Source organism: Gastrolobium bilobum, unplaced genomic scaffold, assembly GCF_033153095.1.
Source record: "Gastrolobium bilobum isolate Gb01-03AN ecotype WA unplaced genomic scaffold, APGP_CSIRO_Gbil_v1 utg912, whole genome shotgun sequence".
Taxonomy (NCBI): Eukaryota; Viridiplantae; Streptophyta; class Magnoliopsida; order Fabales; family Fabaceae; genus Gastrolobium; species Gastrolobium bilobum.
Window position 1 is genome coordinate 123,235 of NW_026896735.1, and position 17,202 is coordinate 140,436.

At 32.0% G+C, this 17,202-nt stretch overlaps 2 protein-coding genes across 3 annotated transcripts; both read right to left on the reverse strand.

The window, feature by feature from the left end:
• Positions 1-2,399: 2,399 nt before the first annotated feature.
• On the reverse strand, positions 2,400-4,249 carry LOC133301694 (chalcone synthase 4-like). The gene is made up of 2 exons (XM_061501369.1): positions 4,072-4,249; positions 2,400-3,391 (listed from the first exon to the last, which is right to left on the reverse strand). The coding sequence occupies exons 1-2, from the start codon at positions 4,247-4,249 to the stop codon at positions 2,400-2,402; spliced, it is 1,170 nt and encodes a 389-aa protein (XP_061357353.1).
• A 1,529-nt stretch (positions 4,250-5,778) lies between these two features.
• Positions 5,779-11,252, reverse strand: LOC133301686 (ERAD-associated E3 ubiquitin-protein ligase HRD1B-like). Of its 2 annotated transcripts, XM_061501358.1 has the most exons (9): positions 11,133-11,252; positions 10,260-10,688; positions 10,150-10,199; positions 9,668-9,844; positions 8,582-8,731; positions 8,287-8,495; positions 7,511-7,664; positions 6,555-6,828; positions 5,779-6,188 (listed from the first exon to the last, which is right to left on the reverse strand). In XM_061501358.1, the coding sequence occupies exons 2-9, from the start codon at positions 10,680-10,682 to the stop codon at positions 6,003-6,005; spliced, it is 1,623 nt and encodes a 540-aa protein (XP_061357342.1). In that variant the 5' UTR covers positions 10,683-10,688; positions 11,133-11,252; the 3' UTR covers positions 5,779-6,002. The 2 variants fall into 2 exon arrangements, with proteins under 2 accessions (XP_061357342.1, XP_061357341.1); XM_061501357.1 differs by having other exon boundaries at positions 10,150-10,688.
• Positions 11,253-17,202: the final 5,950 nt, after the last annotated feature.

Genomic DNA, 17,202 nt, shown 5'->3' on the forward strand with positions numbered 1-17,202 from the left:
TAGGTTAGGGCAGAATATTATTCCACTATTTTGCCCTTAGTTTACCAATTTTTTTTTGCGATATTAATATTAAGGGAAGGATAGTGTGACCATCAAGTTATGTTACTACCAAGTGACTATCAATCAATTTTATCGTTAGATCGATTATATTGATCCAATGGTTATATTTATTTTATGGTCATAATTTCCCAGATTTAATACTTTATATTTATTTTCACTTTTGTATGGTTATAATTTTTCATATTTAATGCTTTCACTTTAAATATAGGGAATCATGACCATACAAAGATAGAAATAAATATAATCGTTGGATCCACATAATCGATCTAACGGTGAGATTGATTGGTAGTCACTTGTTAGTAACAAATATAACACAACTTAGTTGTCACAATATCATTTCCCTTAATATTATACTTAATATTATTAATTAAAATGTGTAAGTTGATACATACTGAAATAACAATGTGTAAGTTGGCATTTAATTTAGCATCACCACTTTACAATGCACTCAACTTCCAGACAAGTCTATGCACCAACAAGATGAATCCTCGAATATCATATATATGTTATAATGATTCCTGGATTGATGTGGAAGTTGAATAAGAGATTCGAGTTACCTTATTTATATTTTCAATATTAAAAATGAGATTTAAGATCACTTCTGAATTGAATTTTTTTTCTTTTGTTTAAATACTTCTGAATTGAATTTTATGTTTGGAACAGACTACAGATGAATTTTATAAAAAAAATTATATTAATAATTTACTCCACTGTCATTACTTAAATAAGTTAAATGGCAATTTAACTTATTTAAGTTAAATAAGTTAAATGACTTAATTAATAAGAATAAAAATGTCAATTTGAACAATTGACACTGAAATAAAATTAAATCTACTCAATTCTAATCAAATTGAGTATATTATAACCTTTATTTGATTAAAATAAAATATATTTTAATTAAATCAATTGCTGCTTACCAAAAAAAAATAAAAAATCAATTGCTAAAACATGTAATTCCAGACATACTGCTAGTGGTTTTTTCATGGCGCTGACATTATGAGTTTGATGAGGTGGTGGCCCTTTGTTATTTAAACTTTGATCGTTATCTTATGAATACGTCACACTTATTAAAACGTTTATGATCCTTGTTCACAAAATAAAAGAATATACACTAAAACTAAGATTACATATTCATATGCGAGCAAAAAAAGGTCCTTCGTTGATGGTAAATTATTGTCAATGACATCCAAAACTCAAGAGCCTATACAAGATGATATAAAAACCGTTTGTGGTTTGCAAAGGAAAGGGTCAAATGTCTTATTTAAAAAATTTCTTTGAGTTAGTGTACTTTATTTTTAATGAAAAAAAATGAAAGAATAACAATGAGTTTTAATATTTTTGGATTTGTTTATTATTTTTCTCTCTCTATCTTTTATCAATTTGGTTTTGGAAAGGAGTAGTTTTATTTTTTAATCAACATCTTCTATATGTCAGCATTGAGCCTTTAATCTTTACTTTAACAAATATATATGAGACTGTTTTGCACTTGATTTTGAATCTCTCCTTTGTTTTTTGAGTGGAACTGAACTAATTCATAGAAAAAAAAGTTAGAGCAAAATTATTTTTAACGTAATTAAGTAAAAGAGTATTTATTCTTAAATTTCAATGATTTATTTTTAATTAAATGGGATAATATGCTTTAGTTTAAAAGAAAATTTCACTTCTAAAAAGCAAATTCTAATTCAAGTGGCAGACAGACAGTGAATCGTAATCTGACATTGTTGTAATAAAATTCCTCTTAAAAGATGTTTTTTTTTTTTTTCTTCATCCCACGATCGAGTCATTTTACATATTTTTATATGTGAAACCAATATCAGGAATTTTATGATTTGGAATCTGTCCTACTCCTCGATAAGAATCAAATTCTAAAGTTATCGGTAAATACTAAATTTGTTTTTTCCAATTAAAAATATAATTTAATATTTCTTATGTTGTAGGAGATAAATTTATCTTATATGTATATATATAAAAGTTACATAGGTCCATGTGAGGAGAAAAGAGAGAAAAAAAAATATGAACTCCATATACTTTTATATATGTAGAAAATAAATTTATCTCTTACAACATAAGAATCACTAACTCTTAAAAATATCGGTTTGTTAATTGCGCATTGTTTAAAAATATTCACTGCCTAATTATAATAAAAAAAATAAACAAGTTACAAAAATCATTTATATGGTGAAAAATAAATCTTTATTACAAAAGAAAAATTATATCAAACGATTAAATAGTTTAAAAGGCTATTAGCCACATACTCATTCTAAAACATAAACAAATAAAAAAAATGAAATAAGAACACTAATACATAATATCAAAAAAAAAGTAATAATAGTGCATCTTTATGCAGCCACACTACGAAGAACAACAGTTTCAACAGTGAGACCAGGTCCAAAGCCAAAAAGCACACCCCATTCAAGCCCTTCACCAGTGGTTTTAAGCCCATCTTGAGATGATTTCTTCCTCATCTCATCCAATATAAACAACACACAAGCACTTGACATGTTACCATATTCACTAAGCACATGTCTAGTGGCCCTCATCTTCTCAGGTTTCAACCCCAGCTTAAGTTCAACTTGGTCTAGAATTGCTGGTCCACCAGGGTGTGCAACCCAAAAGATTGAGTTGTAATCAGAGATTCCCAATGGTTCAAAGGCTTCAACCAAAGCTTTCTCAATGTTCTTTGAAATGAGGCCTGGAACATCCTTAAGGAGATGAAATGTTAACCCAACTTCACGAAGGTGTCCATCAATAGCACCTTCACTATCTGGAAGGATTGTTTGTGCAGTCCATACTAATTCAAACAAAGGCTTCTCAATCTCTTGAATTGGGTCTGAACCAACAATAAGTGCAGCTGCTCCATCTCCAAACAATGCTTGTCCCACAAGGCTATCTAAGTGTGTATCACTTGGGCCACGGAATGTGACTGCAGTGATTTCTGAGCAAACAACTAACACACGTGCACCTTTGTTGTTTTCAGCTAAGTCTTTGGCCAAACGAAGAACCGTGCTACCAGCAAAACAACCTTGTTGGTACATCATGTACCTCTTCACATATGGACGAAGTCCTAAGAGTTTTGTTAGTTGGTAATCAGCACCAGGCATGTCCACACCACTTGTGGTGCAAAAGATTAAGTGTGTAATCTTGGATTTTGGCTGGCCCCATTCTTTTATGGCCTTGGTTGCAGCCTCTTTTCCTAATTTTGGTACCTCCACCACCACCATGTCTTGCCTAGCATCTAGGGAAGGTGCCATATAAGCACAAAGATTAGGGTTCTCTTTTAAGATCTCCTCTGTTAAATGCATGTATCGCTTCTTAATCGTAGACTTTTCACCTGAAAAAACAGAAGTTAACACCAGGATTAGTCCAATATATAACTGTTAGTTTTGTAAGTTAACTTTGTACGTATTTTATCTTTATAATTCATAAGCAGAACTTATTTTTAGCAATTCATAGAAGACACTTTTTGACATGTATTTCTGAATAATTTAGGGGGTGATTTTATTCAATTGAAGCTAAATACACAGTTTTTTTTTTTGTTAAAAATCTTACACAGACTTGATCTTCAATATTTGTTTAATTTTATCTTTCTCTGTTATCTTAATTTTTCTTTTCTCAAACATCAACACATTTTTCGAAATCTATGAAATAACTGTTTGTGACATTTCCATTTAATTAGACAACCTAGTTGTAGTATTGTATATTTTATTATTCCAAAATGCGGAAAACATATAACTTGAACATTTTTACAAGATTAAAATAAAATAATAAAAATATTGAGTTGCTATAACTTCTATACATTGCCTATGGATTTTGGTATAACTTTATGATCCAAAAATATAAGAACAGTAATCGATTCCACAAATGGTAGTTTTACTTATATATATTTCTGTAAGTTATCTCGTACACATGAATCTTAATATAAACCTAAAAAATTGGAAATATTTGCCAGTTCATTTCTCAAAAAATAATAAAAAAGAAAAGGACAATTAATGTTTAGAAAAGAGTACATACACATGCGTTTGAATTTCTCTTTGAGCTCAGTCTTATGCTCGCTGTTAGTGATTCTGAAGTAGTAATCAGGGTAAGTGCTCTGATCAACACAGTTTGATGGAGTTGCAGTGCCAATGGCCATGATGGTGGCAGGTCCTTCTGCCCTTTGAGCCTTGCGAATCTCATCAACATTCACCATCTTTCTTTCTTTCTTCTCTCAGCAAAAATATATTGAGATTGTAAAGTAGTAGGAGAAGATAGAAGAGGGGGTGATGCTGCAAACTTGTTATGTATGAGGGGATTTTATATGCATGCAAAAGGGGTAGGGGAAATGCATTAATATAGGATATTATTATTTAGGGTGGTAGCTCAACATCACAACGTGCTTTGACCAATATTGTCTCATAGATAGTCTCTGTGACTCATCTCCACAAGAGTTTGGTGGCACGACTAAGTAGACCACTTTACTTTTTCTTTACTGTTTTACTTACCATACAATCATTCACTACGTAAAATAATTAAAATATAAAAAATATATTTACTATTAATTTTATCTAAAATATATTGACATCTTAAATTCTTAATTTATTAAATAAATAAGTATATATAATATATGTATGTATATATATTTGATATTTTCTGTAAGGATAAATTCATTTTAAAAAAACGTTTTTTTCGTTAAATAATTGGAACGGCTGCGGTTAATTAAACAGGGATTAATGTTGATTGTTGGAGCACAAAGGTGACTGCATTTTACCCAAGTTGTGGTGACGTCCCTAAAAGCACACATCTATTTGTCATATGTCCACTTCTGTAATTGGGAATGTAACTACTCACTACTGAATATATTGTATTATTTTATATAAGGGAAAAATGTTTCTGGAGTTAACGCAGATAAGTTATCTGTATTTATTTTCAAAATGACATCGTTTTGGTATTGAAATTTTAAAAAATTATAAATATAAAGACTATTATAACTCTGAAATAAATTAAAATTACAAAAACACCATGATTTCTGCCCAAAACGATGTCGTATTGACTTACTGCAGATAAGTTATCTGCAGTAATTACCGAAAAAACGAACCCTTTATATAAATACTAAACACAAGTCGAGACGAGTGGTCCGTTATGGCTGCTGTGTTTATATTTATAATTCATTACAGAAAAGAGAGATGACTGGTGAGATTTTTTGGTTTTCAATTCAATTGGTGCGTGCAGGCTCACATACGTGAATAACGTTTCATAATTGATATTTTTCTTTTTAATTTCAATTAGTGGAGTGAATAACTTTAATGAGCAATACGTGAATAACGTTTCATAATTGATATTTTTCTTTTTAATCTCAATTAGTGGAGTGAATAACTTTAATGAGCAAATTTCTAGTAATATGACAAATTTCTTTGGTCTTTTGTTACATTCATGAGCAAATAGAGGAAAGAACAAAAAAATGTCATATATAAGCAAACTAACGCGCTATACGAGGTTACCAAATAATAATAGCTCAATTGGCGTCAGAAAATTGAACAGATGAAGCTGGGACCCGCCCGAATCGGAATAATCACAAAACAATAAACCGATTAGAATATCTCAAAAAAAAAAATAGTTATCCGACGTTTGTGATAAACGAGATTTACACTGCACAACACATCATAGCACAACTTGCTAATCGTTTTTATGATTAAAAAAAAAATTGATGCCTAATGATTTTTATTATATACAATCTCAAGGGTTAAGACATGCAAAGGATCAAGAGATATTCGATAAAGCAAAAATAAATTATCAAAGGCACTATGCATTCCCAAGATAAATAACATCAACGAGCAGAATACAGCATTCAAATTGATGTCACATGGAAGCAAAAAAAGCAATGCTGTGATTTCTGCATTTTCACTTTTCCTATATCTACATTCTGCTGTATCCTCATGGTATAGCCACAGATATAAGCAAAGAAATCATGGTTTGCTGTCTTGAATCTCCTCATGACTGCCATGATTGGATACAGATGAAGAGGCAGCGATGTGCTTGCCTCTGCTGTCTGATGACGATGATGATGTGCCCTCATCTACACTTTTGTCAACATTTGTCTTCTGAAGAAGCTGAAGCTGATTTTGCAGCAGTTGGAGTTGATTTTGCAGAAACTGATTCAATGTAAGACGAAAAATTTAATTACGCTGAGAAAGAGAACATTCTAGGCACACATTGATTATATGTAAACTAGTTAAAAAAAATTTACATTAAGGACAAACAATGTTAGTAACATAAAGTTGATCTTGGCTTCTCCAATTTAAGAGTAAGTGATTTGATCAAACCCCTGTACTTCAACAATAGTAACGTACAGTGTACATAAAATTTAAAATACAAGACTCAGAGATCCAAAAAGTAAGTTAAATACCAATTTGTATACGAGTTCATCCCATATGACACATGCTTATAAAAACCTAATTGTGAAGTAACTCATGATAAGCAAGTTGCAATTGATGAAGAAAAAGGGGGTGCAGTTGTACCTCAATCTGGAGTTTTCTTTGAGTTTCCAGCTGAGAGTTTGGCATATTTGGATCATTTCCAGACCCCTCTCCATAATTCATATGGGGTGCATTTGTTTGAGAAGGCAGAAAATAGAAGTTTCCCATTGGAGGAAAGGATACATTCATTGGTCCACCAGGGATAACAAATTGCTTTTGTGCTTGCTCATTGGAAGTTTGGTCTCCATTAAGCTCAGTACTTGACGATCCAGCCAAAGATCTTTCAACCGGGGGATGAGGAGTGTATCCAGGGGAGCTGTATGTTTGAGAAATTAGACCTTTGTCTTAGATTCAAGGAATAGCTCTTGTACCATCTTTACAAATATACAGACTTTTGGTTCAGTTCATAAATTCTTTATACAAATAGAAGAAAAGTAGAGCTAGTTTCTTCTCAAAATTTCAGATTTAAAGAGGGAAGGAAACATCATAATTCTAAGAACAATAATTGAATGAAACTAAACACTTCCCAGCTGAGAAACATATCCTCTAACTTAAAAAATTCAGGTCGTAAAATCCATCAATTGTTCTAAGAGGAACTGCGCTATCTTTCTATCCCCCCCGGGCCGCGTTTTCTCTTTTCTTTTACTTTCTGTTTTCTCTCACTAAAAGCTCTATAAAAAGCTCCCGGTTTTCCATTGTTGGGCAAGGAAAAGGTACTTCCCCAAGCAGGTATAAAGATTAAGGACAAAGAACTTCTAAATTTTCTTATTTGTTTTCAAGGGAAGAGAGAATGCCTCTACAATATCAATTTACGAATTTTGAAATAATCATACTTTTATTGTATAATTATATTCTACCTTTACTATCTCATTTTAAGTTCAGTATAATCCATTTTTTATGTACTTATTTCCTTTTCAGAAGATGAGAAAGATGCATGCAACCGATTTCTTAAGAAACTGAGGAAAAAGAGGGATATTGTCCTAGGAGAAATGCCATACCATACTAAAGAAGTTGTGGAGGGGTAAACATAAGACTTCTCATATATTGAAGCTGCTGCAGCAGCAGCTTGGAGTCTTGCTTGATGCCGACTCAAATTATCAGCCGCCACCCCAGTCCCAACCTCAGCTTGAGCAGTGCTTCCACTGCCTGTCCCTGTTCCATTCTCTAGGTTAAAATACAACAAGAAGAATAACCAAGCCCTATCCCATTAGGTGGAATTCCAGGTTAAAACAATCAATTTCAAATATCACATTGAATACAAAATATGCGCAAAGCCACACTGTTTGAAATGACAAGGTAAGCAATACTTATATAATCCTTATGGATTAAAATATTTTAAACAGTATAAGTTATAACTGTGTTGGACTCAACACTCACCATAATGGCCCAAAATTAAAAGAAATCAAGGTTTGAAAAGTTAAGTAATATATCTAGTTACATATAATAATAGTATTCTTATGAGCTTCACATTAAAAACAAAAGAAAATGAAAGAGAATTTCCTGTAACTGTATCACAAAGAGCTTTTGATTTTTTTTGGGGTAAAATTAAGACGATTTAAAAAGTGAATATTAGGTAATTGTTTGGAAGGTGCATATCCCAAGGGCAATTATTTGTCAGGATCATATTTTCACTTTTTTTTTATCAAATATTTTCAAATTTTTGATTCCAAAGCACTGTACCCCAGGAAATATTCTGACATTCTGTTCATTACTAGCATGTTTTTGATGTTTATGAATATTGTTCCCCAATAGTATTTGTTTATCATATGATTACCATGTCGATGAGCATCTGACTGTGATCCTTGCTGCCCTCCAGTAACAGTTGTTCCATTTTCTGGCGGTGCAACCAGTGCTCTGCAGGTAGGGCAAGTATGCTGCCGCTCCAACCATGATCGGAGGCAATGAACATGAAAGAGATGCCCGCATATAAGTTTCTTGGCAGTGGTCATCTCTTCACGACAGATAATGCAGGTTGCATCACTTCTGCAAAGCCATTTCTAAAAATATTATTGCATATGCATACATGTGAAAATAATAAGCATAGATGCTATACCAAGTTTAGAACTCACGCATTAAGCTCTTCAGGGGTTGCATCTGGAAACCGATCATTCATATTTGAAGTAATCTTACGATAACGTATGTAATCCGCAACACGAACTTTGAAGTTCCTAAATGTCTCGTACAGCTCCCTTATTAAGTGTAAAGGAACGCCATAGTTTCTGATAAATCAACTTAAAGTTAGTAGGTAAAGAAGACAACCCTTGAAGGTTAACCATATAATCAAATCAATTTAAAAAAAAAAAAATCACTTACATCTCAAAATAAGAAAAATTACTGAAAGAAGCAACAACTTTATGATGTTGACAATCTCTGAGCTTAAAGTACAGTACAAAAGCCAAGTACCATTTCCAATAAATTAAACAAGTGTTTAAAATATCATAATCAACCAACTATGTTCAAAGCACCTACAGACTGAACAAGCCTTAACTAATTTTCTTTGTTGCTATCTTCAAGGATTTCATTCCTATTAGCCATGAATAACACTAAATCTTACATGTTTTTCATATCCAAATACTTTAAAATAACAATTAGGAATGATTTAAAATCTCAAATGATTCTTGCCACCCAGAAAATCATGCCAGTAGTTTCTCAAAACACAACCATCGATTTACCTTCAAAGTGAAACCCTTTCAAATTTGAACCAAAAGTCAATCTTTAAAATACAATATGTTCATTTTCAATTCTGACATTTAATAATTTAATTTGTCCAGGTCCTCCAAAAAACCACTGTAAGGACTAAGGAGATTCCAATCCTGTCATATGTGGTTACATGTTGTCAATGCTCAATACAAAGCAAGCATACTAGGAAATAATTCAGGATGAGCCTTTCAAGGTAGTAGTGCAACTAGAAACATGTAAATTTGGACACAAACATACTGACGATTGTACATTCAAATGTGTGTGTTAATATAACTAATACTATAAGTATCATTGTCAATGATGACAACAATCTGATTCAGAGTGCAGTCAATGGCTAAACGCATAAGTATTAATGACACCCATACAAACATATACTATGACTTCTTTAGTGCATATGCTGCCACGCAGTATAAACCACCATGCAAGATAGCGAACATAAATAACTGATCACTTACATGAAAATTACAAGAAAGAAGCACAGATACATAGACAAGTGAAGCAAGTCCCTAACAAGTTCCAGGTAAAACGTGAAGACTGGTTTCCTTTCCCATTGTCCCTCCATAAGCATGTCACTGACATAGAAAATATATTTTACAAAAATTGACACAGTTGTTGTTGCCAGTATCATGTACCTGAGATCGAAACAGATATTATGTCAAAACAACACCTGAGGCTAAATAATCTCAAAACCACACCCCTAAAAAATTATAAAATGTAATATTCTGAATTAACAGAAATGTTAACTTTCGGATTCCACAGAAAGCATCAACCAGCAGATATATATATGAAACAATTTATAAGTTCAGTTTTTTGCATAAAAGAGTAAAAAGTGAAGTATTCTCATCTAACCAAAAATTCTGCAACAGAACTTTTCATAGTTACATAGTAAATTTACATGAATTAACCATGTCGCAAATCATTAAAGAAGAGGGCTTACTCAAAGGAAAAGAAGAGTGAAACCGAAGCCTGCCGTGATAGTATCAAATGCTTTGCAGAACTATACAAAAAGAGGCCATCTAGAAGAAGAAGGAAACCCATAAAAGATACAATTCGAATGTGAGACAACATGGGCACAGAAGGAGTAGTCTCTATGTACTCGACTCTCTTCTGAGCCAACCAATGCAAAGCCTTAATTAACAAGAGTGCCGTGACCATGACAAGGAATGTAACAGAGAAGTCCTGCCTAAAGATAGTAATGGCAAAGAGGATTTCCATAACCTCTCTCCATGACTGCTCATTAAGCCTCTCGACCTCAGCCTCACGAAGGGAACCAAGGAAAACCTTTTTGGTTAACTGCCAGAGAACACACATGATGACTAGACCCATGTTGAGAAGAAGCACCAAACTGATCTTGGAAGTTGCCAAATAAACCATTGCTGGATAAAACTGGCCTCTACTGCTAAATGCATGATATGTAACAGCCAGAGTTGCAATCAAACTAAGACCAGCATATGTCTGCAGCCTCATCATTTTGCTCTACAAAAACAGCAAAACAATCATTGAATCAACATGTGAAGAGCCACATACAAAACAACTCCAAACCCATAATATACACCTATTATCAGCCTTACAGATGCATTTGGATTTTGAATATAACATGAACACCCCAACCCCCCAAAAAAGAAGTATAAACAACCCTTAAATAACAAAATATAAATTGTAAATCGAGCAGAAAAGATTCCAAACTACGCATTCACTAATTGGGCTTAGAAATCAAAGGTGAAGCAAGAAAATAAACGATTATTTAATGTAGACATTGAAATTCGAGTTAGCAAAAAAGATATTATATGATTGTGTTAAGGCCCAATAACTCAAACCTAACTAAGAAAGAGATGAAGATGCACACGATCCATGGTGTTAGAGAAAATGCAAAATTGAAAACAAAAACGAAAACTTTATATTAGGATTATAATTGGGTACCGATTTTGGAGTCTGATGGTCTCAGTTTCCTAGTTGGAATGTAATGAAGAAACTAACGTCCGATGGTAGCAACTTGGGTAGCTCCGGTTCGAGGTTTCGAGGTTTTGTCTTCGTGAATTTCCATGTTTTTTTACGTTAATATTAAAATGAGTGTCAATTTATAAAATTTAAAAATATGATGTATGATTATCCAATGAGATTTTGCCACGTTAGCTTTGTGACAAGAATGTATCCTATTGGAAAGTTGTCCACTCGGATACAAAGAAAGAATGATTAAAAATGAAAATACATCGACTGTAATAAACACATATTTTTTAATTAAATTGATTTGACAAAAATTATTTCAACATTGAAATAATTATTTTATTTTTGAAGGATGAAAATAAGGGTTTATTAAATTATTTTAAATAAAAAATAAGAATAAAATTTAAAAGTTTTTGGAAATTATTGGGTGAGAAGGAAGAAATATCACAGAAGAGACTTAACTATATTTTGTGAGAAAAGATACTCACTCATTTAATTTTAACAACATCATGTTATATTTCACCATAGCATATTAAAAAAATTATTAATTTATACGCGGAAAATTTAGAGAAGATGAAAAAATCATTTTAATATATGTGATTGAGATCTTTCGTGTTGATATTAGAGAATGAATCTTTTCACGTATTAATTAACATGATTATGTTATGTACGAGGATCTGATCATACGAGAGTGAATCAATAGTAATAATTTTATAATTATCTATCATTATATTTTTTTTCTATTTTCGCTCATCACCATTAATTTACCTTAATTTGTATGGTTACAATTTCTTCTCGTGATATAGTCATGTTAAGAACAGTAGAACATAGTTCATATTAAGATGTGAGACAGTTACGGGATGATTGTTGAATGGCTAGTACTTATTATGTACCTATCACAATTAATTTTGATCACATTTAATGTATCAATCACTAATCACAATTAATGTACCCATCAAAAATAATTTCTTTTATGATGTGTTTATTTTAATGATTTCCTTAATTTTGGTCAATCAATCCAATTGATTTGTTTCCAATCCATCTAATTGATTGGTTTCTTTTATTTTCTCCATCCTCAATAAATCTGATTCAAAATTAGAATTTAAAATAATTTTATTAAATTCAAATTCTTTAAATTCAAATTTCAAATTACAAATTTCAAATTAGAATTCAAATTAATTTTGTTAATTTAACATTTAAATTAATTAGGATACATTATTGGGCCCAAATCATATATGCTAGAATACAAGACAACTTAAGGTGTTTCTTTGCGATCTATCAGGCCCAACATAGCCACTAACATAAATGGGCTTGAGCCCATTAGGCCCAATCCATCTAATGACAACATAGAGCACTAGCAATGTTACGTTGTCCTAGAGCTAGCTGAGTTAATCGAATGATCAACCTGATATACCTACATAGGTCCATCTGACTCTCACATTGTCTCTAAGACACCTATGTACTAACAATTTGAATTTTTGACTCTCTAAAAAAAATTACACAAACATACGAAATTGCATTTAAAAACCATTAATGCAGGTCATTAGTTCGATAGATTTGATTTTGCTAACCGTCGAAAAGACACAAACATATTTTCTTTTTCATTTATTTTTTAAATATTTTCGACGGAATTCTTTTTTCGTCGAAAATCTTCGACGGAATCGAAATTCCGTTGAAAAATTCAAAATATTTATTTTCTTTTTCATTTATTTTTTTAAAGATTTTCGACGGAATTATTTTTCCGTCGAAAATCTTCGACGGAATTGAAATTTCGTCGTAAAATTCACCATATTTAATTTCTTTTTTCTTTCTTTCTTTTTTTGAAGAGTTTTCGACGAAATTTCTTTTCCGTCGAACATCTTCGACGGAATCAAAATTCCGTCAAAAAATTCACAATATTTATTTTCTTTCTCAAATATTTTTTTAAAGATTTTCGACGGAATTCTTTTTCCGTCGAAAATCTTCGACGGAATCGAAATTCCGTCAAAAAATTCACAATATTTAATTTCTTTTTCTTTTATTTTTTCAAAAGTTTTTCGACGGAATTCCTTTTCCGTCAAAAATCTTCGACGGAATCGAATTTCTGTCGAAAAGTTCGCCATATTTAATTTCTTTTTTTTCAAAAGTTTTTGACGGAATTGCTTTTCTGTCGAAAAATTCACAATATTTATTTTCTTTTTCAATTATTTTTTTAAAGATTTTCGACAGAATTATTTTTCCGTCAAAAATTTTCGACGGAATAGAAATTTTGTCGAAAAATTCACCATATTTAATTTCTTTTTTTGAAAAGTTTTCGACAGAATTGCTTTTTCGTCGAAAATCTTCGAAGGGATCGAAATTCCGTCGAAAAATTCACAATATTTATTTTCTTTTTCAATTATTTTTTTAAATATTTTCGACGGAATTGATTTTCCGTCGAAATTCTTCGACGGAATCAAAATTCCGTCGAAAAGTTCACAATATTTAATTTATTTTTCTTTTAATTTTTTCAAAAGTTTTCGACGAAATTCATTTTTCGTCGATAATCTTCGACGGAATAGAAATTTCGTCGAAAAGTTCACCATATTTAATTTCTTTTTCTTTTATTTTTTCAAGAGTTTTTCGACGGAATTTCTTTTTCCGTCGAAAATCTTCGACGGAATTTTTTTTCCGTCGAAAATATGGACGGAAAACAGATTCTGTGGAAAATTTCGTCGATAATTTCAACGGAAATTTTTTTCGTCGAAAAATTTCATCGATAAGAAAGACTTTTCTAGTAGTGTAAGTCGAAACCTACTCATCGAATTTCTAAATAAATGTGTGTGGCGGTGCCAAATGAGAGCTGCAACTATTTGTTAAATATTTGATTGTGAAAAAGATTGGTTGTAGTCTCGTAGCTAGTGCTATATTTTTATTTTCTTTTTTGAAAAAAAATTGATGCAATAAACAAGGAATATTGGAAAAAGAAATATAAACAACTGGAAATTTACTGAATATGCAAATATTTGTATAAGCGGCCAATCATGTAAATTTTTCTAGATAAAAGAAAGTAATTCACTAAAATAATTAGCTATGTAGAAGTTCAACCAACACACATTCCTTTGTCATGTATTTATGGGAGAGGGATGGAGTTACCCATGCACTAGCTAGGGAAGCAACCATCAAGCCTTACGATGATTAGAAAATGACATGCATGATGAACAAGCATGTTTGGTAGCTGAAATATATTTCTGTTCCCAGAGAAACGATGGTAGTCCTAAAATGAATCCTACATTTGGTAGCTCACAATTATTAACATTCCAGACTCACAAACTTTCCAGGAAATTGGTTTTGGTAGAAAAAAACAGTACAACCCTCATCTGATAATTTCCATAGTTTATGTGGAAAAATTTGCGTCTCGAGCATGTGGAAGAAGAGGCGCGGAAATGTTTACCAAAATATCCTTGTTAATAGTACAACACTAACCATAGCTTTTATACTCTTGTTGGTCCTTTTGTTGGTCGCTTGTGTTTGGAAGAAGATCTACTCTTGGCGTCCAAGCTTGGAGCTTTACCTTGTTTACCACATGACAAGTTTTACTGGTGTTGCAATATTGGCTACATGCATGAAGCTTGTTTGAAGGTTTTGGAGGATGGGAGTTGTTCTAATTTTTCGATTTTTTTTGTACAATATCCTCTGTAGTTGGTCCAAGTCGAAGTAATGTGCAGAAGGTTGAAGAAAAAGATCTAATAGTGGTTTCAGACGTTAGTATCCGATTTACCATGGTTTTCATTTTCCTCCACCTTGTTTCTACCAACTCCATTTTCATTTTTCAGTTTACCATCCATAAAAACAGTGTCCTTTTTGCGTTGTCTATTTCTATTGAAATAATGTTTTCACTGTCGTTTTCCTTCCACAACTTGACATTTGGTTCCGCCATCCTATTGTGTTGGGCTGAGTGGTTAGTATGTTTTGTGGATTGTTGTTGTGGCAGGTCATTTGATTAATATACACAAGAAGGAGCATTAGCAAAGTCTACAACACTATTTCTCAACACCATTTGTTGAGCATCTACTAAATCTTGAGCTAAAAGGAGAACCGGGTATGTATTTGTTGTCCGTTTTACTACCTACATGAAATACAATTTCCATTTTTTGCTGCTTTTTAAAAAAAAAAATTATGACAGCACATGATTTTTTTATAGTTATGATGATGTATATCTTTTGCAAGCTGCCACAATGGATATTTTTTGGGAACCAATTCATGATTTCATACATAATGGATATTTTTTGGTAATCAAATTATGATGATAGGCATACCTGATGTTTTGAAGCTTGTTTCGATGCGAAACATGCTTAACAGGTGATATCTATGATAACTGCAACCAATGTAAATAGTGCACTAGGTATGTGTATATTCATTCATGTTTGTTTGTTTTTTGTACATTCACGTTTGTTTTTGGAATACATGGGAACGTGGTATTTTTTAACTATATTCGATTGCTTTGTTGTCAGTTTGTCGATGGTTCAGCTATAAAAATATGTAGATTAAATCATAGGTAAGACCACATACTATATTCGTTTCTAGGTTGTCAAGTACATTCAATTCAACTTCAATATCTGCATTTCTTTCTAATACAAGATTGTTTTTATATGTGGTGTAGGTGATTATGCTACAAATCTTGAGAAGGTTAAGTAAAGCTTACTCGTGTGAATCATACATGTTTTATGATCCATCTACGTCAAAGAAGTACAAGAGATGCTATGGGAACAACGAGGGAACATACATGACAGATCTATATTTATACCACTCATAGCAGCAGCCTTGCACTTGTCATAATTTGTATATCTGTATAACCTTTGTCATGAAGGATTCGAACAATATCAGAGATATATTGTGTCCTGTCCAAGTACTTTATGCATGGATTGTAAATCAACATTATGTTGTATCTGTGATGGATAGCCTTTTCATGAATTACTTGTACAAATTATGTTTAAGTCCTTGGAATGCAACAAGATTATGTGCCATATTTTTCATTAGTATGTTGATTCACAGGTCCTTAGTTGTTAGTTTGTTGTATGTTAAGGGAAAATGGGAAAAAAACAGTGTACTGGTCTATAGCTAGCATAGCCACATACTGTTGAAGTTTGTTGAAAGTTGCATTAGCAGCATACTGTTTGTAGACCCAGTGGAATTGAGATAATGAATTGGTAACAATGAGTATTTCCAATTAATTGGTAACAAGATTATGTACAATCCACAATGTGTAAAAGTACATGGGAACAATAATGTCTTTCTTTATTGATAAAAAAGTAAGATACAAAATATGTTATCTGGAATGTGTGACAACTAATTCAATACAATCTATACAGCTAAGAGGCACACATTCCCTTGACTCTGTCTACGACTTCAACTGTAAATACATGCATTAACCTAAGGAGAAGTTAATACAATCTATACAGTAATAACAATTGTGCTGAAGTCCCCTTGTCTTGAAAATAAATCAAATTTTAAGCTTCAGTTTGATTTGGATGAATCTCTAAGCTCAAGTCCTGCTTAATAGTACACTATATCTCCACTGTCACTTACAAAATGTTTCTTTCCTCAAGCTTATTACCAAGTCCGCAATAAGGTCAAAGGGAAGAGGAGCATATTTCTTTGTCTGTCTGTAATAATTTCCAAACAATGGCTTAGGTGCAGCAGTCTGCAAGTGAAGCAAACACAACATTTAAACTCTATATTTCAGGGGAATCAATACGAGCTATTGGATGAAGTAGAAATACATTTAGGATCTCAAGGTTATCCTTATTTAGAATAATTTTTCACTTCATAGATAAAATACATATAGATTTTCTGTAACATTGCTACTTTCCTTTGAGGAACAAACTATTACTCACTTCTCCAACTCATTATGTGTATCCGAGGGAAATGGTGAGCATTTGGTCCCCTGAATTGCATTTTGTTCCTTCCTCAAACTTTCTACATCATCATAGAGCATGAAGAGATTTTCTTCAAGCTTCATTTGTGGCATATATAAATCTCCTGGAAATATAATATAAATGTGAAAGTAAATCCATATGTACAAAAA